Below are 27,505 nucleotides of genomic sequence, written 5' to 3' on the forward strand. Positions count from 1 at the left end.
TAACAGTTGAATGATTGAAGATGAATGCGGTCAGCACAAATCCACGCACACACATACAAACGTACACTGATCCAATTGCAAGTACGCAATGTTCAAATGTTAAATGTTAGATTCAAACATTCCTGCAGTATTTAAGAACCTTTTTTTTTTTTTTTACATTTTAGATCAGCTAGTTCATATCCACAGAATACAATATAATTAATCTCTCTGATGACCAAGAAATATGTAATGCCACATCCCATATACCTGAATACAAGCACAGTGTGATGGGTATTTCGATTCAGCACAGTTAAAAGGTTGAGTTACTCAGGATTAATTTCAAAACAATTTGATATCGAGAGATATTTATGGGTGACACCAATGTGGTTTGGAATCTCATTTAAATATTAACTATCATGCTTGAATTTAACTGCAAGCTGCAGGCATGTTTGTGGGTGGCCGTAACCCCAGGATCCATATACATGACACACGCTGCGGATACTGTAAACATGTTGAGTGACACATTTATGTCGCTTATTAAATGAATGATGAATGGTACATGTTGTTAACCGTTACATAACATGCCTTGCGAACATGTCTAGCAGGTAATTTATTCACCTGTCCTGCCTTACAGAGTATATCACTGAGCACATGTGTTGTCATAGAGTATTATTATTAACCCCGTCATGCATAGAGGTCACTACAACAGACAGCTATTCAGAAAGCCATGTCTTCTGTATGCATGGGTTTTGATTGCACAGTTGCAACATCAACCACTACAGTGTACGCTACACTAGTGCAACATCCTATACACTGCCACCAAGTGGCAAGCCATCGTATGTGGAATTTTTCTCTCTCCAAACCAAGATGAGTTCAATACACAAGAACTAAAATTAAACATTGACAAATTATACTTTTCATTATTTATAGTTTTATAAAATAAAAAAAACACACCTTTGATTATTTGAGCCAGTTAAACCATAACTTCAGCTGTATTAAAAGAATACATTCTCTTTTTAGCATCTCTACCACGTGATTGTTCTGCCCTCTAGTGTTCATACCGTGGTACAGCCAGGGTTGCCAGGTTTTCCACAACAACAACAAAAAACGCCCAATTGCTACTCAAAACTGAAATTCCACGTTTTTGGCAGCGCTCCTCTGGTAAAAGTCGCATTCCAGGGGCTAAATATTATTTTATTTGGGGGCGCTTTAACCCGCGGACATGAAAAACAACCCGCGGCAACAATGTAAAAGTAGCTCAATTCCGCGGGAAAACAACGGACTTGGCAACACTGGGTACAGCGTCAAATGTAGCACATTTTGGCAAAGCATTTGGAACAGAAAAACAATGTTGAGCGGAGACTGTAGAGATTTGAAATGTATGACACAAGTACTTTAATGACATTATGCCCTCATCCACACTCATCACAGAACTGGCTAAACACAGCTACAAAAATACTCTTTTCTACAAAATACTTCAGTCTGTTATTTTAACACTTCATAACTGCATTAAGCTGATGCAAAAAGATCCGAATGTGACAGAAAAAAACCCCAAAACAATTAAAACATCAAACTATAAAAAATAAAATATAAAAACAGAAAGGTCAGGGTAAATAAATACATTTTAAACAGTGATAAAGATGTAAATCCGGTTTTGAGGGTGTGTCCATATGCAGTGTAATAATATTTTAATTTTCCTGTATGAGCTTAAAAAGAGAAAAAACACCAACAGCAAGCAAGCAGTTAATTTACATTTACACATCCAGTGCATTATATACAGAGCTAATATTATATACATACAGGACTGTTGATAAGACCAAAGTGATTAAGTCTTTGGGCTTTGAGAGTCATATGTGTTTTCCTGTGAGGAAAAAGAGAGGCTGGTCCTCTTTGGCGTTGGCTGTCTGAAACTCATCGTTGAGACGAAACCGCCATTCGTCCTCCAGTTCCAGCCGAACTACAGTCTGACGTAGAGAGCTCCGGTTAGGACAGATCACACACAGTGTTGCCCCTGGAGCAGAAAGAGCAAATACTTGTCAGTGTTTTCTTTTGCTCTAAATAGACAGACTTATAGATACATATATTATTTAAGTTTACCTTTCAGGAACTGGAACTTTTTGAGGAATCCAGGAGACACAAAGGAGTCACAGAAGTATAAGAGGAGGCCACTGAAGAGCAGTCCTGTAGTGCTGAAGTTAATGGAGTGAGGTCTGGAGCTGACAAAGCAAATGGTCACCTGGGAACGGACACAAATAAACCACAAAAAGCTCTACTTAGAATCATGTGGAAGTATGCAGGAAGGTAGCGATGTGTTCCTTCAAGTACCATGGTATTAACATCTGGCACAACCAGTTTAGATTAAAAATTTTAAATTTTTTAAATTTATTTATTTAAATGGATCATGATGTGAATTTTTTTAATTATTATTTCTATCTGTTCCTTGAGGTTTACTTATAACATTTATACAAATTTTTGCACAAAAAAAACATATGCAGAAAAGTCATTTACAGACAAAGCATTATAAAATCCTTTACTTGCTGTACGGTTTGTGATGCAGCTGCTTTCAGATCCAATACAGTTGGCTGCTTCATCTTTCAACAAAAGTTTCTTTGCAAATTTTCCATAACACTGTGCCTCGTTTACAAAACAAAACTTTCCGAACAAACATAATCTTCCAATGTGATCCGGCATGGCATTTAAATAAACTATCCACTTATTTAAGATGCTGGGATCCTTCTAAAGTCTGTACAGAGATGCAAACAAGCTGTTTAAACTGGAAATTAGTCTACTATGAATTTCTTTTTTTTGGTAAAAGTACAGGTATTAGTGAGAGTACCTCTGGGCCGAGGTTCAGGTAGCAGTCGACAGAGAGGACTGGGTGGCTGTAGTTTTGGGCGCTGAGGGGGAAGAGGCGATGGCTGGTGTGTTGGAGGTATTTCTCCAGCAGTAGCTGAGCTGGTGTGGCCAGGAACAGGTGCTTGCTGTCTGGAGCACAGATGTACTGAGACGGCTGGACTGTGGTGGGCACATCTGTCATCTGTGGAAAATTCAGAAGAATTTCAGAAGAAGATTGTTTTAGTAGTTGCATGATTTTTGTCATAGATCTATACAGTAAAATGCTTTTGGATGCTGGCTAGAAAACTACCTTAGTTTTGATGATGAAGGTACCGTATCCACCAATGGCAATCTGCTTCTTCATAACACTGAAGTTGTTGAACCTGCAGATGAGGAGTCCTGCACTGTGGGCACGCAGGTTGAAGTCCACATCATCACATGTGAAACTATTGTGGAGAGAATGAGGGGAAGATTTGGTGAATATTTGGACAATAATGGAGGAAAAACCAACCAAATTAGTTGGACATTCTGAGAACTCACCGGTTCTGGTTGTACTGCACATTTTGTGTGAGGTCCACATTAAGAAGCAGGAAGTCGTGTAGGTGTCCACGCGAAAACGGCTCTTTCTGCCGCCCGGCCTCACCTCCACGACTGGACCACTTCCTCATCCCACATAAGCCATATTGAGTAATATCTGGAGAAGACTCCATATGCTGAAGAACCTGTTTCAAGGACACATTTCTTTCTGTCCCTGCAGTACCGCTGAAAACATATAAAAACACAACTTGAGAGATGGTGAATATACAGACAGTACGGAAAGTATTCAGACCCCCTTAAATTTTTCACTCTTTGTTATATTGCAGCCATTTGCTAAAATCATTCAAGTTCATTTTTTTCCTCATTAATGTACACAGAGCACCCCATATTGACAGAAAAACACAGAATTGTTGACATTTTTGCAGATTTATTAAAAAAGAAAAACTGAAATATCACATGGTCCTAAGTATTCAGACCTTTGCTGTGACACTCATATATTTAACTCAGGTGCTGTCCATTTCTTCCGATCATCCTTGAGATGGTTCTACACTTTCATTTGAGTCCAGCTGTGTTTGATTATACTGATTGGACTTGATTAGGAAAGCCACACACCTGTCTATATAAGACCTTACAGCTCACAGTGCATGTCAGAGCAAATGAGAATCATGAGGTCAAAGGAACTGCCTGAAGAGCTCAGAGACAGAATTGTGGCAAGGCACAGATCTGGCCAAAGTTACAAAAATTCTGCTGCACTTAAGGTTCCTAAAAGCACAGTGGCCTCCATAATCCTTAAATAAAAGACGTTTGGGACGACCAGAACCCATCCTAGAGTTGGCCGTCCGGCCAAACTGAGCTATCGGGGGAGAAGAGCCTTGGTGAGAGAGGTAAAGAAGAACCCAAAGATCACTGAGCTCCAGAGATGCAGTCGGGAGATGGGAGAAAGTTGTAGAAAGTCAACTATCACAGCAGCCCTCCACCAGTCGGGGATTTATGGCAGAGTGGCCCGACGCAAGCCTCTCCTCAGTGCAAGACACATGAAAGCCTGCATGGAGTTTGCAAACATGGTGAGAAATAAGATTCTCTGGTCTGATGAGACCAAGATAGAACTTGCTGGCCTTAATTCTAAGTGGTATGTGTGGAGAAAACCAAGGACTGCTCATTACCTGTCCAATACAGTCCCAACAATGAAGCATGGTGTTGGCAGCATCATGCTGTGGGGGTGTTTTTCAGCTGCAGGGACAGGACGACTGGTTGCAATCGAGGGAAAGATGAATGCGGCCAAGTACAGGGATATCCTGGATGAAAACCTTCTCCAGAGTGCTCAGGACCGAAGGTTTACCTTCCAACAACACAATGACCCTAAGCACACAGCTAACATTACGAAGGATTGGCTTCACAACAACTCCATGACTGTTCTTGAATGGCCCCGCCAGAGCCCTGACTTAAACCCAATTGAGCATCTCTGGAGAGACCTAAAAATGGCTGTCCACCAACATTTACCATCCAACCTGACAGAACTGGAGAGGATCTGCAAGGAGGAATGGCAGAGGATCCCCAAATCCAGGTGTGAAAAACTTGTTGCATCTTTCCCAAAAAGACTCATGGCTGTATTAGATCAAAAGTGTGCTTCTACTAAATACTGAGCAAAAGGTCTGAATACTTAGGACCATGTGATATTTCAGTTTTTCCTTTATAATAAATCTGTAAAAATGTCAACAATTCTGTGTTTTTCTGTCAATATGGGGTGCTGTGTGTACATTAATGAGGAAAAAATTAACTTAAATGATTTTAGCAAATGGCTGCAATATAACAAAGAGTGAAAAATTTAAGGGGGTCTGAATACTTTCCGTACCCACTGTAGGGATGAATCCAATATTACAATTCTGTTCCTATACTTTCTGACCCCATTAATTTCCATCAGTCTTTTTTGATGACAGAATACTTTTATTTAACGTTTTTATTTAAAAATTGTAGGTTATTTCTTAAAATGTATTATTATTATTGATAAAAATTAATTTGGAACAACTAAAAATTAAGTAGCTAAAAACAATTACAAAATAATAATAATAAATAATAAAATATATAATTAATTAAAATAAAGTTAGTAATAATATAATAATATTATGAAAGTAATAGTAATAGTAGTAATTTCTAAAGTACTTTGAAAATAACATTACAGTTATATATATATAGTTTGTAAGTTTGATCAAGTGTAAAATTAAGCACCTTTTTGGATCAACATCAACACTGTTCCACATGACACAGGAATCATCTGCGAGGATGATGAAGGGCCAAACGTCTTGTGGCCGATTTCCATGCTCCACTCTCCGGCTCCGCTCTAACTCCAGGTTATGATGGGAAAGCTCTTTAATCAGAAAATGTGCTGCTCCTGAGAACGTGGGAGAGAAGGCTACTTTATTAAAGACTCACTGACCAACAGATCAGTTAAACAGGATGATAACTGGTGGTTACCTATTCCAGCTCCATTGAAGATAGTGGGAAGGACAAGCATTATATGGTTGGGCCAGTATTTCTTGTAGACGGCCATCTCGTACTCTTTAATCACTAGAATGTGCAGGTGGGCAGCTCCTTCCATGGCATGATACAGATTAAACAGGCCATGCTCATGGCGACCAGTGGTGGGTGTAAAAATTGGACTTTTGATAGCGTCGGGATTCTGCAAACATCAAATCTTGCTTTAATGGTGTTCTTTTTATTACTCAGTTACATAGTCTGGAATTAGTCAAGCTTATTTAACTAAACATTTTAGAAGACATTTACTAGTATTTATAACAAAACTATGAAAATATCATGTTCATCATGCACTCCTGGCAAAATTGGCCTCTACTAGTTGACTATTAGACTGTACCCAATCAGAAGCAAGGGGCAGTCTCATGCTCTCCAACTGGCCTCCTGACTGGCTGAAGGAAAAGTAATGCTCTTTGGATTTGGGAATGATGAAGTAAAGCTGGATTTCCTCTCCCAGTAGCAGGTGAGAGAAGGTAAAGGCATGCAGGGTGGACTCGTACAGCTGCAAACAGAAAATCAACGTCCCAAAATATAATCAGACCAAAATGCACACATTATAATATAGATTATGCTGTTTAAAGCCAAAAGGTAAGGGATAATGTACACTCAGCTGGTCAACCCTGACACAATCCCAAAGTATTCAAGAGAGCTGTGTAATAAAGTGAATAAGGACTCACCTGATACTGTGGATTGAAACCCATATATTGGTGACACTGCTCACAATGATGGTACGTGTTGTATGCTGCATATTTAGAAAGTTTTATCCTTGCCGTTTGCCTGCGTAGATACACGTCTTCCTGCCTCCTGGAGTGTCCATCTAAAGCAGTAAAGACAAAACAAACAATTCTAATAATATAAACCTACTTAAATGCAACAACTACTACAGCAGGGCTCAACTAAACCATATATGATTGTATTGATGGTCCCACCATCTGAATTTGGAGTGAAGTCTGGTGAGTAGACAGTGCTAATATTGTAGTATTTAGGGTCATGGATGGAGTAATCAAAAGGCATCTCTCGCACAGTGTCTGTGTTGGGCCACGTCGCAGCGGGCTGATGATATCGCATCAATTCTGTCTCACAATCTGGAGAAAAAAATATTGATCATTTCAGTGATACCTATAGGACACAAAGACACTTCAGTGTGTAAGGATTTAAATAAAAGGAATTCAGTGTCACAAATTTATAAAAAAAAAAAAAAAATTTTAGAATACCAGAACCAAATTAAAGTTCATTAATGGTTCTGGTACGTGTACCAAAGCACAGCTGAATCTACACAGCGTGACCAGTGTGGTCTGATTTTTGATCAATTGACTCTTTTGAATCAGTTCTTTTTAGTAATTCAAAAACATACAGCACAACCAGCGCAGTCCGATTCACAAATGAATGATTTTTATGAGTCTGTTCTTCTCAGAATCAAGACCCAACAGCATGAACAGTGAAATCCAAATGATTCCTGAATGAATAACTTATGAGCCATTTATTTTCAGTGACTCAAACACACAATATTCCTTTTTATTTCCATCCCTAATACTTACTGCAGTTGATGTCCTCCTCGTCGTAGATGTCCACCTCCATCAGTCTGATCAGCATACGAGAGAGAATACCAAGGAACTGCAGATACGCCCCAGTCTTCCCTACCTGAACATGCACAACAATAGCCATTTTATCCCACCAGTCTAATACTGACACTGTCAACCAGTGTTCCAGACTCTTTTTTTACCTGTGGTGGCCCACTTAGCAGCAGCTTTCGTGGGTGGAAGTTATCAGTGCGTCCTTCAGCTCGGTTACTGCTGTCCATGTGGTGGGGTTTAGGGACCGTCCATTGGCGATAATATAGCGACTGCTCGGTGCAGGTCATCATCTTACTGAGGAGGGGTCTAAAGGAGCTGGCCCACTCTACCGAAGAGTGAGGGAGGAAGGAAGTGGATTTAGGCAGGCCACTGGAATCCACAGTAGTGATGAGGTCGTAGACAGCTTTAGGGAGCAGCACCACAGGCGGGCGGCTGAGATTGCACGCCCAGGAGCAGCTCTGCCGTAGAGGAGAGGCCCGCGTGGACGAAGAACCGGATGAGGTGGATTTGGATTGTCTTCTCTGGTTGGGCTGCTTTTCTGGATCCAAAGGAGTCCAGTCAGACTGTGGGTATTGAGAGCCAGCTGGGGAGGCCTGGTTACCCAGTCTAGGGAGATCGTTGTTTACTATAGACCACCAGAGAGAGGTAAGGTCAGTGAGAGAATCCCTCAAAATTCATGCTGCCAGTAAATTTTGAATTCACCAGTTTTGGGAGCCGTTCCGTAAGCAGATCACTGCCGCAAGTCCCAAATCAGACCCATTTCCCTGTTGAAAAAACCAGCATATGCTGGTAAGGTATGTTTTGTAGCATGGCAGCTGGTTTGAGCTGGTTGCTTTGGACCAGCACTTGACCAGCCTAAACCAGCTCATGAGTGGTGGTTTTTTCAACAGGGTTCCCATTATTTCTTATTATTAAAGTGACGTTAGGCATTCCACTCAAGATATAAGTTTATTTGATCAGTTTATCAGTTATTATCAGAAAAATTTTTATCATTTTTTTCCAAGATGTTTTTGGAGTTAAAAGAGTGAAGCAGTAAATTACAAACAATTTCTCAAAGAATTACAAGCATTTTTGTTAGATTTTAACTAACAACCCAAAGCGTTACAATTAAAAGACATCTTTTGCTGACAAATACACAGAGATAACTGGGTGCAGGTAACATGGAAAAAGTACACATTGTTTATTTACATATACTACCAACATTGTGACAATAAAAAGCTGGTTGAAAAGTTATCCTTTGATTTTAATTTTAAATAAATATCGATTTTGATATTGATTGATCCATTATGTTTTGGATTATTGGAAATGTCCCTGAAGAAAGAAACCGTTCTACCTATGTGGACATGCAGTCATTGAGGTGGTTAATCTCCATTTCCTCTTACATGAGGTGTTGGAGGACAATGAAGAGATGCTGGGGTCTTGGGAGAGAATCCTCTTCCTCCCAAAAGCTGTGCTGAAGATTGTGTTAAAACACAGACTGCATGAGGCTGAGCTGACTGATAGCTTGATATTCTTTTTCTCTCTATGTATGTTTGGGGTAGTTGTGGGTGTGCCTTGACCATGAAAATGCCTGTCTAATTTAGTGTATAAATGATGCGCACACTCTTATAACAAAATGGTTTATGCTCAGTTTAGTATAAACTTCATGTTTTCTGGCTTTGCAATACTGACCATCCACCACAACCTCTTCCTCCTCATTGTCAGTGCTGCTGAGTTTTTCAGGGTCACTCTCAGACAGGTCGCTGGGTGCGTGGGGCCCATGCTGGGTGTCTTTTTTTGTCTTCAGTAGGTACGCGGCCAATCCCAGCTCCTGCTCTAGAGTGGTGCGCTGCAGAGACCAGAGGCTGATAACACGTAGGTCACAGTACTTCAGAGATCTAGGGACAAAGGAACAACATGGGTGAGAGGTAAGACAAAGTACAAACTAGGGTTGCACAGAGATGTGTATAGATTTATAGTGATATTAAAATTTGGGCTAAAAGCATTGTAACTCTGCTTGACATATTGAACCTAATAAAACACCAAATAGCCTGTGCTAGTAAAATAAATACATGAAATTGGGACAACAATTTTGAAAGGGACCTCAAATTGCCACAGGTATTTATTTTTCTGAGGTCATGTTGACCTCTGTACAAATTCATCAAACCATTATTTGGACAAACAAATAAAATAGATAAGAAAGCTTTAAAAGGCCCATTTCATGATTCACTGAACAATTTGCAGAACCTTTAAGAACTACTCTTAAAAGGATTGTTGTTTTTCTTATATGAAATAATAAAAAAAACATATTTAACAGCTGGATGCGTGCCTGTAATGCCTAACATTTTACAAAAGCAATTCTGAATCAAGCCACAGCCACCAAAAAAACTAAAATATGCATAATAATATGAGTGTTTTACTTGGGTAAAGACTCTCCAAGTGGATCCATGCCGGTTAAGATGAGGATACAGGGTAAAGCCTCCAGCTCTAGATATGTCCGTGGAGTCCAGTCCGGGTCTAAGATCTTCAGCCATGCCTAGAGACATTTAAAGAGCAAAATAATTCACAATTTAGGGATATTTTGGGAGGAATAAATGACACAATATTTTATTTCTCTTAAAAAAAAAAAAAACAAAGAATAAAAAGTAAATACCCTCAGTTGTTCCAGGAAGTGCTTTCCTACAGTGAGAGCAGAGCATGGATCCCCTAGGATGATCTCAAACTGCTTGTGGAGGCCGAGTCTGTTGCGGACATGGCATAGGCGCTGGTGGGCGAAGGCAGCGAGATCTGGTGAGGGGATCCGCAAGAGCAGCATGTGACCATGATGGCTGGGACACCGCTGGGATGTGTTGACAAGGCACTGTACCATCTCCAGAGTCTCCACTGAGATGTGCTTCTGCAAAGCCTGTAGAGCCTGGCCGCCCGCTGTTGCCATCAGGGCCAAAGAGTAATGCTGGATCAGCACATGAGTGCGAATCACCGCACTATGTAGTTTTGGAAACCTGAGGAGAAGGAGCAGGGTTATAACATAACATAGAGAGAGGACTGAGGCAAAGGTTTAGGGTCGGCAAGCTTTTAAAGGGTACAGGATAGAGCAAAACAAAACAAAGTGACGAATTATAAGTGTAAAATGAGAATTTTTAAAGAAAAATATCAGAGGATTTTGATATAAGAGAAGAGGAGCTTGAGTTTGTCGAGCAGCATCTAGCTTACGCTTCTCATACATAGTGTCAGGGGTTTATTCATTTGGCGCAAGTCGACTTGCGCAGTATGCATAAAGTTGCCCAGAAGCTAGTTATTTGAATTTATAAAAAGTTAAATTTTTTTTGATATTTTTCTTACAAAAACGCATCGCTTCGCTTCGAAAGGTCATTTTTAAATCATTCTAATATGCTGATTTGGTGCTTAAGAAACATTTCTTCTTATTATCAATGTTGAAAACTATTTTTATGGATACATTTGATACATTTTTCTAAGGATTCTTTGTTGAATAGAAAGTTCAAAAGAACAGAATTTATTTTTTAAACAGAAATCTTTAGCAAATGTTATTTTACTGCTACTTTTAAGCGATTTAATTCCTCCTTGCTGAATAAAAGTATTCATTCAAATCTTACTGACCCCATACTTTTGAACCACAGAGTATATGCACTGAAGAGTATTAACCATACATTAATTAATAGCTACAATATTAAACTAAAAACTGAAAACATACCTCTCCTCCAGAGCAGCAGCCATGCTCTCAAACGAACTGTCATATCGTAGCAGAGGAAGGCCACTCCCAGAGCGGGTCGTCTCCAGCAGCTCAGATACACCAAAGTACTTTGTCTTCTCGTGATAAAAATCCACATCCTAAGTGAGAAAAACAGTGAGACAAAATCAAAAAGTTCTGTGGTTGTGATCAACCTTTTCTGGTTTAAATGGATAGTATATGATGTTCTTACTTTGTTGAATCCAGAGGGCCAGTGGATCTCATTGTAAGGGCTGATGCGTGTGTACTGAGTCTGCAAGGTGAAGGGGAATGAAGTCACATGGAGCGTCAGGATGTTGGGAGCATCTCGAATCTGCCTGCAGTTCAACAGACCATCCACTAGTCCTAAGTTGGAATCTCCTCTATTGCACTGTCCACTGTCATAAGAGCAAAGATACAGAGATTATTTTACCAACAGCCAAGCAAAGATGATACTAAGGTTCAAGGAGAATCATGGGAAGTCTGATACCTGCTGATGTCCCAGTGTGCATGATCATGCACCAGTATGAAGAGCGTGTAGGGGTTCATCTTTGATTTCTGAATGAGGCTGTTGATCTTTCCTACTGCGCTCTGGTTCAGCTTTACCACGTATTGCTCCGCCTCCTTTATAGACAAGCAGTCTTGGTTCAGCCCCAACTCCCGTAACACCCCTGGAAATACAACAGCAGGAAGTGTGATCTATCTGTAATATATAATATAATTCCTCAGTGGGATTTCTCCAAGTGTGACATGAAAAAAATGCCAATTTAAAAAAAAGGAAAAGGCCTTTAACTTTCTGTTTTAAAGGGAGAAAAAAAAATTGAGAAAAAAATGAGAAGAAAGAAAATTGCCCTGTATCTGTGCCCTTATAAAAAAAAGTTTATTAAAGTGTGCTATTTGTACACTTCTTTTAAACTAAAACTAAGAGAGTATACTTTCAATTTACTTTGTATGTACTCATCAGAGATATACTTAACAAAATTATACTGAAGTATACTTGGCTAATACCGGATAGTATAGTTGGCCTAAATTTTATTTATTTATTTATTTGGCCTAAACTTGTACTTTTAATCGATATATACTCAAGTATCATTTCAGTCAAGTATTTTAAGTGTACTAGGCTTACACTTACAGATTCCTATTTATATACTATTTTTGCACTTTGATGCATGATGTTAACTTCACTTGTATATGTGTATGATGTTAAAGGGTTAGTTCACCCAAAAATGAAATTTCTGTCATTAATTACTTGCCCTTATGTCGTTCCAAACCCGTAAGACCTTTGTTCATCTTCGGAACAAATTAAGATATTTTTGATTAAATTAATGAGTTTTTTTTGTCCCCCATAGAAAGCAACATAATTACCACATTCAAGATCCAGAAAAGTAGTAAAGACATCATTAAAATAGTGAACGTGACTACAGAGGTTCAACCTTAATGTTATGAAGCGACGAGAATACTTTTTGTGCACAAAAACAAAACAAAAATAATGACTTTATTCAACAATTTCTTCTCTACCCTGTCATTTTTCTAAAGCATGTAGTGCCATCTGCTGTTGAAAACTAAGCTCGGGATCGATTCGAGAGTTTGTCCCAGCCCTAGTAATTAGTGACAGAAATTTCATTTTTAGGTGAACTAAACCATTAACTTCACTTAAAGAACTAAAAAAACTATTAAACTAGTAGTTTACTGAGAGTATACTTCTAAGTGTACTTTCATCAACTAAAAAGTGGACTACAAGTTTATAACTAGTAAACTAAGAGTAACAGTATATAAAACATAGATATAAACTTATTGTGCACTCAAAATTTGCTACGGTTACCCTTTAAGTATAAACTAAAAAGTGTGCCAATTTAGTCCCAAGAGGTACTGAAATAGTATTTATAATAGTACTTGGTACAAGTAAACAACAAGTTCATAGAAACACTGCTTCATGAAGCATCGGAGCATAAATGAATCAGTGTGTCGAATCATGATTCAGATCACGTGTCAAACTGCCAACGGCTGAAATCACGTGACTCTGGCGCTCCGAACAGCAGATTCGACACACTGATTCATCTGTGCTCTGATGCTTCCTGAAGCAGTGTTTTGAAATCGGCCATCACTAAATAAGTCGTTATTTGGTTTTTTTGGCGCTCCAAAAATATTCTTGTCGCTTTATAATATTAATATTGAACCACTGTACTCACATGAACCGATTTAAATATGTTTTTAGTACCTTTATGGATCTTGAGAGAGGAAGTGTCCATTTGTCCCTATGGAGGCCTCACGGAGCCATCGGATTGCAACTAAAATATCTTAATTTGTGTTCTGAAGATTTACGAAGGTCTTACGGGTGTGAAACGGCATGAGGGTGAGTAATAAATGAAAGAATTTTCATTTTTGGGTGAACTAACCCTTTAAGCTATTTCTACACTAAAATGCATGTTTGAGCTGTTTGAACTGAAAGCAACTTGCAATCGTTTTGTCTCAAGGTGTACACCAGTAATGTTTTTTTCCCCTTCTAGTGAACATTTATAAAAGCTACTTAAATGCCCTAATTGAACTAAGGCCTAATCCTGGCTTAGTCTAAGCCCTGTCTGTGAAACCGGGCCAAAGTATCACTGGAAAATATATTTGTATACTTGATAAAATGAACTTGAAGTATACTTCTTTTTTTGTAAAGGTGCAGTAGAGACTCACGGATAATGAGTGGCGGTACTCTACCTGAGTTCCACAGGTGAAGGACGACTTGATGAAAGGTGACCTCTGAGGGTGGAACGCAGATTAAGAACTCAACCTTGTCGAAGGAACCGAGGTCCAGGTTCTGTGTGCTGGAATCAGCGATGGCACAAACGTGTGAGAGCAACTTCCGTGCAACAGCAAGCTGAACGGGCCGAATCTCGTGCCACTCCACAGAGAATTCTGTCGAAAAAGTGTTAACACACCTTACGCTGAGGGTATTTATCACATTAAATTCATACTTGGATACTTAAAAGTCAGTCTCACCGGCACACTTGGGTTTAGGGCTGCCTCCTGATAGTTCTATTATACCAGAATACTGGGAGGTGTTCTCAGGACTAGCTTTCTCCAGCAAAGCCTCCACATCTCCATCTGATAAATGGTGTAGAGGTGCATTAAACACTGAATGGGGAAACTAACAAGGTGAGATCCAGTTATCAAACCAGAAGTCTTACCTGGACCCAAAGAACTGAAATAGGACCCCAGCTCTGCAGCCATCCCAGATGACAGTTCATGGACAATCTCTCTCACACAATCACTGGGAGAGAGAAGACTCTCAGCTAGAGCACGAGTCTGATGCTTCCCTGTGTGAAAACATATACATTATAAAATTACCTTCAACTTACTGCTTTGTTATACTTTCTAAAAAAACATCACGAGATTAATTGCAATTATTTTAATATGTTGATAGCTGTTTCGATAGTTTTTAACTGTAAGCTGTTGTTATTTTAGTATTATTTATATATTATAGTATTTATTCATATTTAATGCGGTATTAAATTATTCATTTTTTTTAAAGATTAACTTGAAGTATGCGTAAGATGACAGCAAAGGTAATCTAAATGTATAAATAGGGGAAATAAACATGCACGAATAAATATCCAATATCTATACAGATAATGTAAAAAAAAAAATGTAATGGCTAATAGCCAATATGGCACCAATATACTGTGCATTTCTAGTCTAAACCCATAAATATATATCTACAATTATAACTTGGAAATCTGTAACCCACAGACCTGTCACCACCACACATGACTGTATTTCCTGGCTCCTGTTCATGCAGATGATCACCACATAATTGGTCTGCCTCAATCTGCCATTCAGCAGTCTGTGAAAGGTGTCCTCCAGCGCTTCGGCCAGAGAGGGCGCCGTGTCCAGCACCAGAACTCCTTCCCCGCATGAGCTGGTGGCCAGTTTGGCCAGCCAGGGGAGCTGAGACGGAGTGAGGGGCTGAGCGAGGCAGGGAAGAGGCGATGGAAACTGTGCATGTGTCTGCTGATACTGCCGAATCTCCGTCAGGTGTGACTCACGCCAGGAACGCATGAAGATCTGCTCCAAGTCTTCCATCAGAGGAGCCTGGTCAGGTGCTGTTGTAACATGATAGACAAATACACTTACTCATACTGCTCATACACAATTAATTGAAGAAATTTTATAGTATATAATATCTGTCAACTCTTGGTGGGTTTCAAAATTTTATTATTTTTTTTATTTAATTTTTTATTTATTTATTTTTTTTAAATTTTATTTTACTGTCAAAGTTACAGTATTAAATTTCAGATATTAAATATGTTCAATGCGATAATGTTGAGCACACTTACTGAATTTAAATATTATAAAATATTATAAAATTGAGATTAAATAAGGTTATTTCATTATGTTGATAGCTATAGTTTTTAACTGAAAGCCAGTGTCATTTTAGTATTATTTATATACTATTTTAATAATTATTCAATTTTTGAATTAGCTTGAATTTTTATATTTTCAGTTTTCATTTAGTTTTAGTAATTTTGTTATGGACTTATTTATATTTATTTCAGTTTTATTTTTATGGTACGGCAGCAAAGTTCCTTGATTATTACGCCAGAATGCGAGTATAGCTCCTAGCCATATCGGCCTAGAAAATCGCAACTTTCCAATTTCCGTCGGTCTTAGTACACGATGTAACTACAGAAGAGTCAAGTTTTAAATAGGAAAAATATTGAAACTTTTTGGTCATTTTTGAGCGAGATGCTAACGGTCTAATCAGATTCAATGAATTATGCTAAGCTATGCTAAGCGGTATTGGCAGACCCGGAGATCGGCTGAATGGATTTGAAAACAGTAAAACTCAACTGTTTAACTCTAGGAGCGTTCTATGAGCGTTCCTTTAAGATTAAAACCATGTTGCCTTGGAAGCTAACTAAAATAAAATGATTTTTTCATCTAATATTTGCTTTTTTATTTTATTTCAGCTTTATTTCAATTAACAAAAACAAATAAATTTTAGATTTGGAAAAAAATAGTTGAAAAAGTTTTTCTTCAGCTTTATACATCTAACATTGCTCTAAATAGAGGGATTTCGATTTTTATATTTTGCTTAAACAGTACAAAGTGATCTTTATACATGCATATATTTTAGGAAGGGACTCATATAGGGTATTTCTGGCATCAAAAAGTTTACTACTGGACATAGACTGTATGGAATGTGCATGTATACATGCACACTGAAATACTGTTGTTCTCACCAAGCTGCACTAGATAGTAGACAGTCAGCAGGATCAGCATCTCAGTGGAGATGGGCTGAATGGGAGCAGTGCCGTACTGCTCATAGACGTGGGGGAGGTTTTGGGAACTGCGATAGCATTTCTGTAGCAGGTCACTCACCAGCACGTCCCTGAGGTTCCCACACAAATGTGGCAGTGTCCCATGCCCTACAGACAAAAAACAAAACAAAAACAAAAACACAGTGTAACTGAACAGCTGGCCCTAGATAAAGTGTTAGGAACCGCTCTCAGGGCACATCACACAGTAGACAAAACAGGCACAAACCACTGAAAACATTTTTTAAAAAAGTGTCCAGGTTGTGTTTCTTCTATAAGTCTATAAACATTTCCATTTTTTAAATTTTGTAATGTGATTGTAGAAATTTTAGTAACAGAAACTGGTGTTATTGTAAATAGGGTCAGAAAAAAATATATAGTCACCAGAATTCATAAAAACAAAAAATCTTACCTTTAAAAATGACAGGCTGCAGTCCACAAGTCTGGAGTAGGTGATCAGGCACTGTGACAGACTCCCGCGGTGCAACGGGCAGAGATGACCCCGTAGACAAACACCCAGATGCCCTGCTGTCAGCTGAAGACAAACATATCCACACTTGATATAGTTGATGTAATAGTGTATCAACACTCACATGACTTGTGTGGTCTGAGGGCACACACATAAACACATCCCAAAATCAATCCCAATACAACATCTCTTTGAAACAGGTTGGGAACCACTGACCTGAGTCCACGGGGGGCACGAGAACTTATATGTTTTGAGGTCAAATACGAATGCAAAAAACAACAACAACAACAAAAAATACTTTGGTATATCTCTATAATTTCCCTGGTAAATAATATATATGATGCAGTGTAGGAGCAGAAATATTGTGTCTGAATGAAACCCAAATACAACCCACTGATGATTTAATGATCTTACAGTGCACCTCAGGAAATATCCATCCCCCACACCCACCATGACTCTGGGCTCCTTATTCAGAAGGACAAATTCCGTCACAACACAAGAAGCGGTAAATGAGGGCAGTGAATTTTATGTCAGTAAAGATATGAGTGTTTCTACCTGATTTAGTGCCATTGGTCGTGCTGTTGGGAGCAGGTCTGGGGGTGACTTCTGTAGGAGCAGAGGATTCTGGGGACCATCCCTTGTGTCTCTTCTTGGGAGGCCCAGAATTTGCCATGGAGCCTTGAAAAGCAGCACAACTGGTCAGTGGTCAATATGACTAACAAAAAAGTAGAAGAGAACAAACAAACAAACAAACTAACCAACTATCTATCTGTCTATCTATCCATCCGTCTGTCTTTCCATCATCAGTCTGCCTATCTATCCATCAGTGTGTCCATCCATCCCTCCATCAATCTCAAATTAGGAATTGTAGAGGTTAAAAAAAGATTCTTCTGTTTGTTATTTTGGCCTTGTCTCATTAAGAAATAAATCTCTTCTTTTCACCATCTCTCTGGTAGTGAGACTCTTTTCTTCCTCTTCCTGTTGCGGCCTACCCCTAGACGGTCGTAACACCAACCATCCCTCTCTCTCTCTCTCTCTCTCTCTCTCTCTCTCAACACTGCTATATAATGTAACTTCAAGGCTTTTAAAAAACTTTTTAAAAAACTTTCAGACAAGTCTTTGTCAAGCTCACATTAAGGTTTACCTTGACAAACTTTTTCTTTTTGTAATTATAAAAGCAATGGAATGTAAATTTGTTTTAAAAGTGGGTTTTGGTGTCATAGGAAGTGATTATCATGTTACACATTAACCAGACTGTAAACACGAGTAGAAATGCAAAGAGAAACAGAAAAAAAGGGCAGATGTGTTAAATCCTAATGAAAACCAAAGCATCAGGAAGGAAGTCTCACATTTTACAATGCAGACAGAGAGCAGGAGAGAGAAGGGAAGAGACTTTACAGCACCACTTTATGGAGGTGATAGTCAGAGAGTGTTGAAAGAAAAGAGAGGGATCTTTTACAGCCCCAAATGCTGAATAATGACAGACACCAACAACAAAAGAGGAGGAGGAAAAGACCTAGACAATACAGCAGCCTCTTTTTAAAGAATTTAAACATTCCAAAAGGTGGGCTCTCTTTCATTGGAGGTGTGAAGTCTAAAGGGGGGATTAGTTTAGGGACTGCCCCTGTAAAACTGAGGTTTCCTTTTTCTCTGATCCAAGCTTGAAATATAAACACTGAGTGAATAGTGACTGCTGGGTAGTGAGGGAAGGATTACCTATTACTGTGGGCCTTCCAGGGCCATTGGCCACTATTCCAGGCTGTGGCAGAGGCTGCTGGGATCCAGGAATATGACTGCCGTTGGTTATGGGAGTGGAGCCCTCAGATATACTGAGATGGGTGTTCAGATCTGTGTGATGGGGACAGGGTAATATGTATCAGTTTAAAGATAAAAGAGATTCTATTCTTGAAAAAGTACAGTGGGCACGGAAAGTATTCAGACCCACTTAAAGTTTTCACTCTTTGTTATATTGCAGCCATTTGCTAAAATCATTTAAGTTCATTTTTTCCTCATTAATGTACACACAGCACCCCATATTGATAGAAAAACACAGAATTGTTGACATTTTTGCAGATTTATTAAAAAAGAAAAACGAAAAGAAAGTATTCAGACCCTTTGCTGTGACACTCATATATTTAACTCAGGTGCTGTCCATTTCTTCTGATCATCCTTGAGATGGTTCTGCACCTTCATTTGAGTCCAGCTGTGTTTGATTATACTGATTGGACTTGATTAGGAAAGCCACACACCTGTCTATATAAGACCTTACAGCTCACAGTGCATGTCAGTGCAAATGAGAATCATGAGGTCAAAGGAAGTGCCTGAAGAGCTCAGAGACAGAATTGTGGCAAGGTACAGATCTGGCCAAGGTTACAAAAAAATTTCTGCTGCACTTAAGGTTCCTAAAAGCACAGTGGCCTCCATAATCCTTAAATGGAAGACGTTTGGGACGACCAGAACCCTTCCTAGAGCTGGCCATCCGGCCAAACTGAGCTATCGGGGGAGAAGAGCCTTGGTGAGAGAGGTAAAGAAGAACCCAAAGATCACTGTGGCTGAGCTCCAGAGATGCAGTCGGGAGATGGGAGAAAGTTGTAGAAAGTCAACCATCACTGCAGCCCTCCACCAGTCGGGGCTTTATGGCAGAGTGGCCCGACGGAAGCCTCTCCTCAGTGCAAGACACCAGGCAAGACACCAGGCAAACCAAGGACTGCTCATCACCTGTCCAATACAGTCCCAACAGTGAAGCATGGTGGTGGCAGCATCATGCTGTGGGGGTGTTTTTCAGCTGCAGGGACAGGACGACTGGTTGCAATCGAGGGAAAGATAAATGCGGCCAAGTACAGGGATATCCTGGATGAAAACCTTCTCCAGAGTGCTAAGGACCTCAGACTGGGCCGAAGGTTTACCTTCCAACAAGACAATGACCCTAAGCACACAGCTAAAATAACGAAGGACTGGCTTCACAACAACTCCATGACTGTTCTTGAATGGCCCCGCCAGAGCCCTGACCTAAACCCAATTGAGCATCTCTGGAGAGACCTAAAAATGGCTGTCCACCAACGTTTACCATCCAACCTGACAGAACTGGAGAGGATCTGCAAAAAGGAATGACAGAGGATCCCCAAATCCAGGTGTGTAAAACTTGTTGCATCTTTCCCAAAAAGACTCATAGCTGTATTAGATCAAAAGGGTGCTTCTACTAAATACTGAGCAAAAGGTCTGAATACTTAGGACCATGTGATATTTCAGTTTTTCCTTTATAATAAATCTGTAAAAATGTCAACAATTCTGTGTTTTTCTGTCAATATGGGGTGCTGTGTGTACATTAATGAGGAAAAAATGAACTTAAATGATTTTAGCAAATGGCTGCAATATAACAAAGAGTGAAAAATTTAAGGGGGTCTGAATACTTTCCGTACCCACTGTAAATACATTCATTGGACATTTTGAATTTAGCAACAAGACAGACAGTTAAATAATGTAAACGTATTCTATCTGAACACCCTGTTTGTTTCCTACCTGTGTGGTTAATAGTGTTCAAGGCAGTGTGTGCTGAACTGGGAGGCAGGTCAGAGGGTCCATGTCCTGATTGTTCCTCTGGTCCAGCAGATACATTACAGACTGCATGTCTCATTCGGCTGTCTGCACATGACATGAGAAAAAACAAAAAAATAATAAACCTCAGTAAAACGCATAGCATAAACAGATCAACACTAAATTGTAAGCATTTTTTGCTTGGCAAAAAAACAAAAAAAATACAAAAAAAAAAAAAACAGCCTAATAATAATAATAATCACATCAGAATACCATAGCCACTCACATTTTATTTAGGAAATGTAAACATATAGTTGTGGTAATGTTCAGTTTATTATAAGCGTGTTGCAGTTATGTCATCCACAGCTTTAAATGCTCAAGCTCTTTAAAGCCGGATTAATTCTGATTGGTTTCCATTGGCTGTTATCGTTCATCAACTGGAAATTTCCAACAACTTTGTTCCTCTGTGTAGCTGTGGTTTGAACTTTCCTATTTTCATTGAATTAGAATATAGCTATATTTATCATTATAGTTATCCTCCTGTGTCTGAGCAAGCCATTACACTCATTTAGGCATTCTATTGGAAAAAAAAAAAATCTCTGAATATGTGCATACACTGCCAAAGCTCTTTGGCCCAATGTTGACTTGTCACCATGGCAGCAGTGAGCTCAAATAGATGTGGTGGCCATCTGGACTGTCAGACTGAGAAGACAAGTGCTGGTGACTGTGTCAGGGTGACCCAAGATGCAGAAAAGTTAACCTTCCTGCTAATCACTGGTTGTCAATAATTCATGCTGATGCTACACACTGCTAAAATAAGATGCCATTCAACAAGATTTTCATAAAGTATAGAATGGTACCTTCATTGTCTAATCATTTCTGTTTAAACTTACCCATTCTTTTCCAGCAGATTGGTGGTCCCTTGACCAGAATGCCCTGTGCATTTCTGAGCAGGTGGTATTTTAAGTGCTTCTGCTTCTTTGGCTGCGTGGTGAGCTTCAGGTTGATGTGATTGGCAAACTCAGTGAAGTAGCGGAAGCCCTTTTCTCCACAGCCCATGCAGTTCCCAGAGAAACCTAGAACAGACAAGACATCCGGTAAATAACTGCTTTTTGTGGATGTCTTCAAGTGCACAGATGCGGTCTACATTCCTTGGGGACTAAGATCAGTTAAGTAAAATAGAGACATAGTAGACAGTGCCCAGTTGAGCGCCTAGTTTCCATAGCCACAAACCATCACTGGGGGCAAAGGGTGCTGAGTTGAGTTTAGGGCCATAGAAACCCAAATTAAATAATGACGTATGCACGGGAGCGACCTCACACGTGAGCTGACGCTGTTTGTTTACCACAGAGGGAAGATTGTTTCACTATTTAAGACCTCAACGTATCATCACAAGCCATGGGTATTCATTTTGTTTTGTCTGCATATATTTTTTTGGATCTCAAAGTGACGGCACCCATTGACTTCCATTATATGAATCAAAAGGACCATGGTTTCAGCTAAAAATACTGTTATAAAAATTACTTCTTTACTGTTCTATTGAAAAAAAAAGAAGTCATCTGCATCTTGGATGGCCTGAGGGTGAGTAAATTAACAGCAAGTTTTTATTTTTGGGTGAACTATCCCTTTAAAGACCTAAACATGTGTCTCTGACAAATGAAAATGTGGTTCCACAAGGTTGGGGTACCCTGACCTAAGTCAAGGCTTTCCTATTTTCCACCTCTATTTCAAACTCTGGCTCTTTTTTTATAATGCCGGTTATTCAGATTCTGGTTCATCAGGTTCAGTGTGTCTTACCTAAAAGTGCATTACGTCCACATTCATCAGGAAGAAAGCGCAGATCCACCGCACACACCAGAATGTGATCAGGCACACTGGGAGATTTCGCACCGACAAGTAGAAATCCAGGAGGGACTTCCAAAGACTCAGTGGCCATGGACGACAGCCGAAGGTCTTTACCCGCCTGACAGAAACCTGACAGAAACCAGAAATGCAAGTGCAGTCTGGTCACTATTGTATCAGAGTCACCGTGATTTTACCAAGTACGACATGTTCCTGGATCAACATATTTTGTTCATCCTGGAACAACATTCCTGTCTGAAAATTTAGTCTTAACCCTATTCCTACCCCTAAACCTAATCCTACCCATAACTTATCCCTAAATTCAGAGGGGAAAGATAAGTGAATAACATTGATGTAGAAGCACCTAACCCTGGTTGTAAACCTAAACTTGACATAAACAATAAACTTGTCCCTTAAATCTGATTGGTTGATTGGAATGTTGTTCCTGGATCAACATCTTGATGTTCCCCATTGTCTCAGGACACAGTGACTCTATGAATGTACAGATCATCCATCAATAGTTTGAATGGCTATAAATGTACTGACTTATGGCAAAAATAGTCACTACTGATCTGCTCTATTACATATGATTCATATGATCTAACCATCTGTAGTGCAGGATCCCTCTGGTGGAGGCTTCATCTGATATGGGATTGGAGGGCTGTTTGAATCTGAGCCATCCTCTTCATCATCTTCCTCATCTATTCGACCTGTTGGGAAAAAAATAAAATAAAGAAAAGAATAAAATAAAAGAATTAAAATAAACATTCAAGAGCTTTAATCACTTGATGCTTTGTCACCGCATGTCTGGTTAGGAGACGTACAGCCTAAGTAGGGCTGGGTGATAAATGGTATCATATGGAGATTGCGATGAAATTTATGTCGATGATAAGCTCTGGAAATTTTTACACAGCTATGGAAGCTTGTTTCTGCCACGGAATAAAAAAAGGATAATTGCAACATTTTTTCTCAGAATTGCATGATTGAACTCCTGATTGAACTCGCATTCGTTTATATCACACAATTCTCACTTTAGAAGTCGCAATTGCGACTTTATAGCATGCAATTCTGAGAAAAAAAAAGTCAGAATTGTGAAATAAAAAGTCACAATTATCTTTTTTATTTTATTTTAAGATCATCACGACAAACCATCAAAATAAAAGTTCGGTTCAACTTCAAGAAATTATGACAGAAATATATCACTATTCTATACTAAAATGTACTTCTCAAAGAAATATAAAATTATTATTTATAAGGAATATCATATAACCAAGAAATTTTTCATCCATGTTTAAAATTTAGACAGTTCTGTTGTGCAGCATCCTATTGGATAAAAAAATAAAAATGCAATGTTTTGTTGTAAATTAAATGCTATGTTTTAATTTGATTACTCTGTGAACAAACAAGTTTACATTCATTCTCAAGCTCTAACAAATATGTGGAAAGCATTTCCTTTCCCATTAATGGTAAATGAATATTGTGATAAATATCGTGCTAATGTTTTTCCATGATATGGAAAACATATTGTGATAATATTTTTTACCATGTCCCCCAGCCATACGTATAAGACACTGAAAACATCAAAACAAATCAAGAGATGCATTCTAAAGAGTGTGATACCACAGAAGACTCACCACCACGTAAAACTCACCATCATGAGAATAAGGCAATGCCTCCAGGTACAGCTGAGAAAACACAGGTCTGGGCACCACTGTGTTGGAGCGCAGTGACGCCTCTATGGAGTTGTGCAGCACTTCCTCAAACCGTGTGCTCTGAAGGTGTCCTGTATATGAATTCCCCATGACCTTTAATAGAATGAAGAGAATTTGTTATATAAAAATTAAAATGGCAACACAACAAAAAAAATGTATGCCATAATTTTCTATAAAAGTGTTAATAAAGTTTATAGCCGTCATAGTGCTATTTTTGCTGTAAAAATTCATTCCATGATAAATTTGTTGTGAATTGTAATTTTTGAAAGAAAATTAATATATAAAATTTTTAAAAAGGAATATCTCTTTTTCTGAAACAAATATGACTAGAAAACAAATGTAATCATTTTGTTTGGGGCCAATGAAAAAAATCCCTGTATTGACTGTACATTAATAAAATAAATTATTAGTATTATTTAGTGTTTTAAAGACAACTATTCCAGTAAAACATCACACCTGCAAATAACAAAACTACAGTTTAATTTGAGAACTGTGCAAGAAAGCAAACAGCTGTTACACAGAGGTTATTTGAGGACATTTGATTTTAACTGCACACAAACTCATATAAGCTGATCTGATGTCAGTGACTCATAAGGCAATCACCCTCTCTCCATGGTCAGTAAATATGATTTGCACAGAACAAAACTGTGCTCAAATCATTTACAACAGGCTGTGCAGAGAGCCAGTTTCCCCAGGATAGTGGATTTTTGTAGGGTGTCCAATTTGCAACCTCATAAAGTCACCATGAGCCAATGTCAGGGCATCCTGACCCAGACTGACACACAGAGAGAGAGAGAGAGAGAACGAGAGAGAGCGAGAATGATCTACCACTAACAGTAAACACAAAGTTGGAAGCTGGGAAAGGCTGCGTTCACAGGATGAATAATGCATTTTATAGATGTACTCTTTTCATTAGAACATTGTGTGAGGAACAGACTGAAAGTTATGGAAAGCCTTGACATATGAGCTAAGCCTTGAGCTTTTGTTTAACACCAATAAATTATTATTTTCAGTTAGTTCTTTTTATTGAATAAGTTGATCCAGTTCACAAAACTGGTTTGAAAGACTAGTTCACAAATTAGACTGATCTGGGCTGTATTCCCCAAAAGCATCATAAGCCTAAGTAGAAGGTAGAGAGTTGATGCCAATGATTTCTTCAATCTAGTTAAGGTGTGGTCACATTAGTGAAATTTCATCGTCCATTATCAATAGTGTAATGACGCATGAAGAATCAGAAGTCAATTTCCGACCAATCAACATGACATTAACCAACTTGAACACTAGTGAAATCTGTCTAGGGAACGTTTTAATCCTCTTGTGTGATTTCTTAGAGAAATGACTGGATTTTGTCCATGAAATCTCGCATAACAGTAAATGTGATCACACATTATTAGAGTGACAATGATTTTTCAGAAAAGCAGCCTTGGTTTGCACATTCAACTAACAGACTTGAATCAGTCACAATAGTTATTAGCTCACAGGAGGAGATTATCAGTAAATAATGACTTAAATTTCAGTATTAAGGATTAGTTCATTTCAGAATTCAAATTTTCTGATAATTTACTCATCCCCATGTCATCCAAGACAATCAAACAGAAATTAAGGTTTTTTGAAAACATTCCAGGATTTTTCTCCATATATTGGACTTCACCAGGTTACAATAGGTTGAAGGTCCAAATTGCAGTTTCCATGCAGCTTCAAAGGGCTCTACATGATCTCAGCCAAGGAATAAGGGTCTTATCTAGTGAAACGATCAGTCATTTTGCTTTGTAGACACTGGATCGGACTTTCCAACGTGATTTCTAAATTGCATGGCGCATCGCAGAGCAGTGCAAGATGAGCATTTCTGGTTAAAAAATATATAAAGCTGCATTGAAACTGCAATTTGGACCCGTTGCACCCCAGTGAAGTCCACTATAGGGAGAAAAATCCTGGAATGTTTTCCTCAAAAACCTTAATTTATTTTCGACTGAAGAAAGAAAGACTTAAACATCTTGGATGAGATGGGGGGTGAGCAAATTATCAGGAAATTTTCATTCTGAAGTGAACTAATCCTTTAATCACAACTTTAAAAGTCATGAAATATAGACTATTATTTGTATGGACCATTTTTTATGGTGTGTTTGAATCCCGTTTTGAAGCTTGGAAGCATCAGTCCTGATTCATTGCAATTACATGGAAAAGAATGACCAGCAAAGTCTTCAAAATATCCCTTCTGTGTTCCAAAAAAGAAAAAAAAATCTCATTGGCTTGAAAGATGAGTAAATGAAGACTTTTGATATTTTTTAAGAACAATTCCTTTAATGTCTGCTTTTATTTTATGTGTAGGTAGGTATAGGACACTAGTGAATCCAATTTGCCCAATCGTGTGAATGGCAACACAGTGAAGCCATTAATGAAAAAAGCTCTGGGGCAGAAAACAATCCCCTTGGACATAATCCCCTTGCCTTTAAATGCTCTCTGCCATATGTTCCTTCTCTCAGCCCCAACACACATCCCACACACTGGGAATTCACAACACGGTAACACCCTAAAACAATGAAGAAGACCAGCAACATGTCATATAAACATCCACCAGTACCACCAATAAAACTTTTATAACCAGAAAGTGAAAATCACATGCTCCCATAATGTTGCTAGCCAGAATCGGGATCTCATAGAAAAAACTTTTCAGACTTTTTTTTTAGCTAGTCAGGACAGGAGCCATGCTATTACCCAAAAAAACATATTAGCATTTGAGCTGAGGGGGAGAAAACAGCAGTTAAATAAACAAATGCTAATGCAGACAGGCTCTGCAGATAGTCGAGGAGATAAAAGAGCAAGACGTGATAGCAGCGAGAACATTCAACAGCCCCATCCTCCCAGACAGAGCTTCCTTACAGGGAGGTGACGAGGTCTTTCATCTTTCCCGGACTCCCCCCAAGACAACATCACCCAACTATTGTGTCTCGGTTTATGGCCTTCTATCTTACAGACAGTCCACTTTCTCTCTGTCTGTCTGTCTTCCTACACATCTTTCTGACACTCTTTACACTGCACTTCAAATGCCGAAGAATTAGCTAGAAAATATCACCGCTGAGGCGCATTTGTCCCCTCAATTTCAAGTTAAAGCTGGTTCACACTGTTCCAACAAACACCACCAGGTTTAACACACTAACCAAGAAAACCAACCACTGGACATGAATATATATACTACCATGTGTATGTATAAGTGACAGGAAACACATTTATAATGTTACAAAACAAAAAGAATTCTGTTCTTTCGCACTTCCTTTTTTATCAAATAATAAGGAAAAATATTTATCACAATTCTCATAAAAATATTTAGCACTACAACTGTATTTAACATTGAAAAAATGTTTCTTGAGCTGCAAATCAGCATATTAGAATGTTTTCTGAAGGATCATGTGACACTGAAGACTGGAGTAACGATGCTGAAACTTCAGCATTGCCATCATAGGAATAAATTATTAATTTAAATT

The 27,505-nt window shown here is 38.7% G+C and overlaps 1 protein-coding gene across 1 annotated transcript; it reads right to left on the reverse strand.

Annotated features, from left to right (window-relative positions):
• Positions 1-1,636: 1,636 nt before the first annotated feature.
• Positions 1,637-24,113, reverse strand: greb1 (growth regulating estrogen receptor binding 1). Its single transcript, XM_067367554.1, has 31 exons — positions 23,963-24,113; positions 22,917-23,021; positions 22,267-22,443; positions 21,363-21,545; positions 20,455-20,577; positions 18,652-18,783; positions 17,491-17,613; positions 16,879-17,001; positions 16,392-16,577; positions 14,901-15,251; positions 14,337-14,465; positions 14,149-14,253; positions 13,867-14,064; positions 11,651-11,831; positions 11,375-11,558; positions 11,146-11,282; positions 10,087-10,435; positions 9,854-9,969; positions 9,126-9,331; positions 7,604-8,079; positions 7,419-7,521; positions 6,810-6,965; positions 6,558-6,697; positions 6,221-6,382; positions 5,824-6,028; positions 5,578-5,740; positions 3,355-3,576; positions 3,125-3,260; positions 2,816-3,016; positions 2,077-2,215; positions 1,637-1,990 (listed from the first exon to the last, which is right to left on the reverse strand). Exons 1-31 carry the CDS (start codon positions 24,111-24,113, stop codon positions 1,827-1,829), a joined length of 5,526 nt encoding a protein of 1,841 aa, XP_067223655.1. The 3' UTR covers positions 1,637-1,826.
• Between the last annotated feature and the right edge of the window lie 3,392 nt (positions 24,114-27,505).

This window comes from Chanodichthys erythropterus, chromosome 18 (assembly GCF_024489055.1).
Source record: "Chanodichthys erythropterus isolate Z2021 chromosome 18, ASM2448905v1, whole genome shotgun sequence".
In the NCBI taxonomy this organism is placed as follows: domain Eukaryota; kingdom Metazoa; phylum Chordata; class Actinopteri; order Cypriniformes; family Xenocyprididae; genus Chanodichthys; species Chanodichthys erythropterus.

Coding starts and splice junctions, on each gene's coding strand:
- greb1 (XM_067367554.1), bottom strand. CDS start 24,113: ATGGGGAATTCATATACAGGACACCTTCAGAGCACACGGTTTGAGGAA. Junction 5,741..5,823: donor CTTCAATGGAGCTGGAATAG/GTAACCACCAGT, acceptor CCACGTTCTCAG/GAGCAGCACATTTTCTGATT. Junction 3,017..3,124: donor CCTTCATCATCAAAACTAAG/GTAGTTTTCTAG, acceptor AATTTTCCACAG/ATGACAGATGTGCCCACCAC.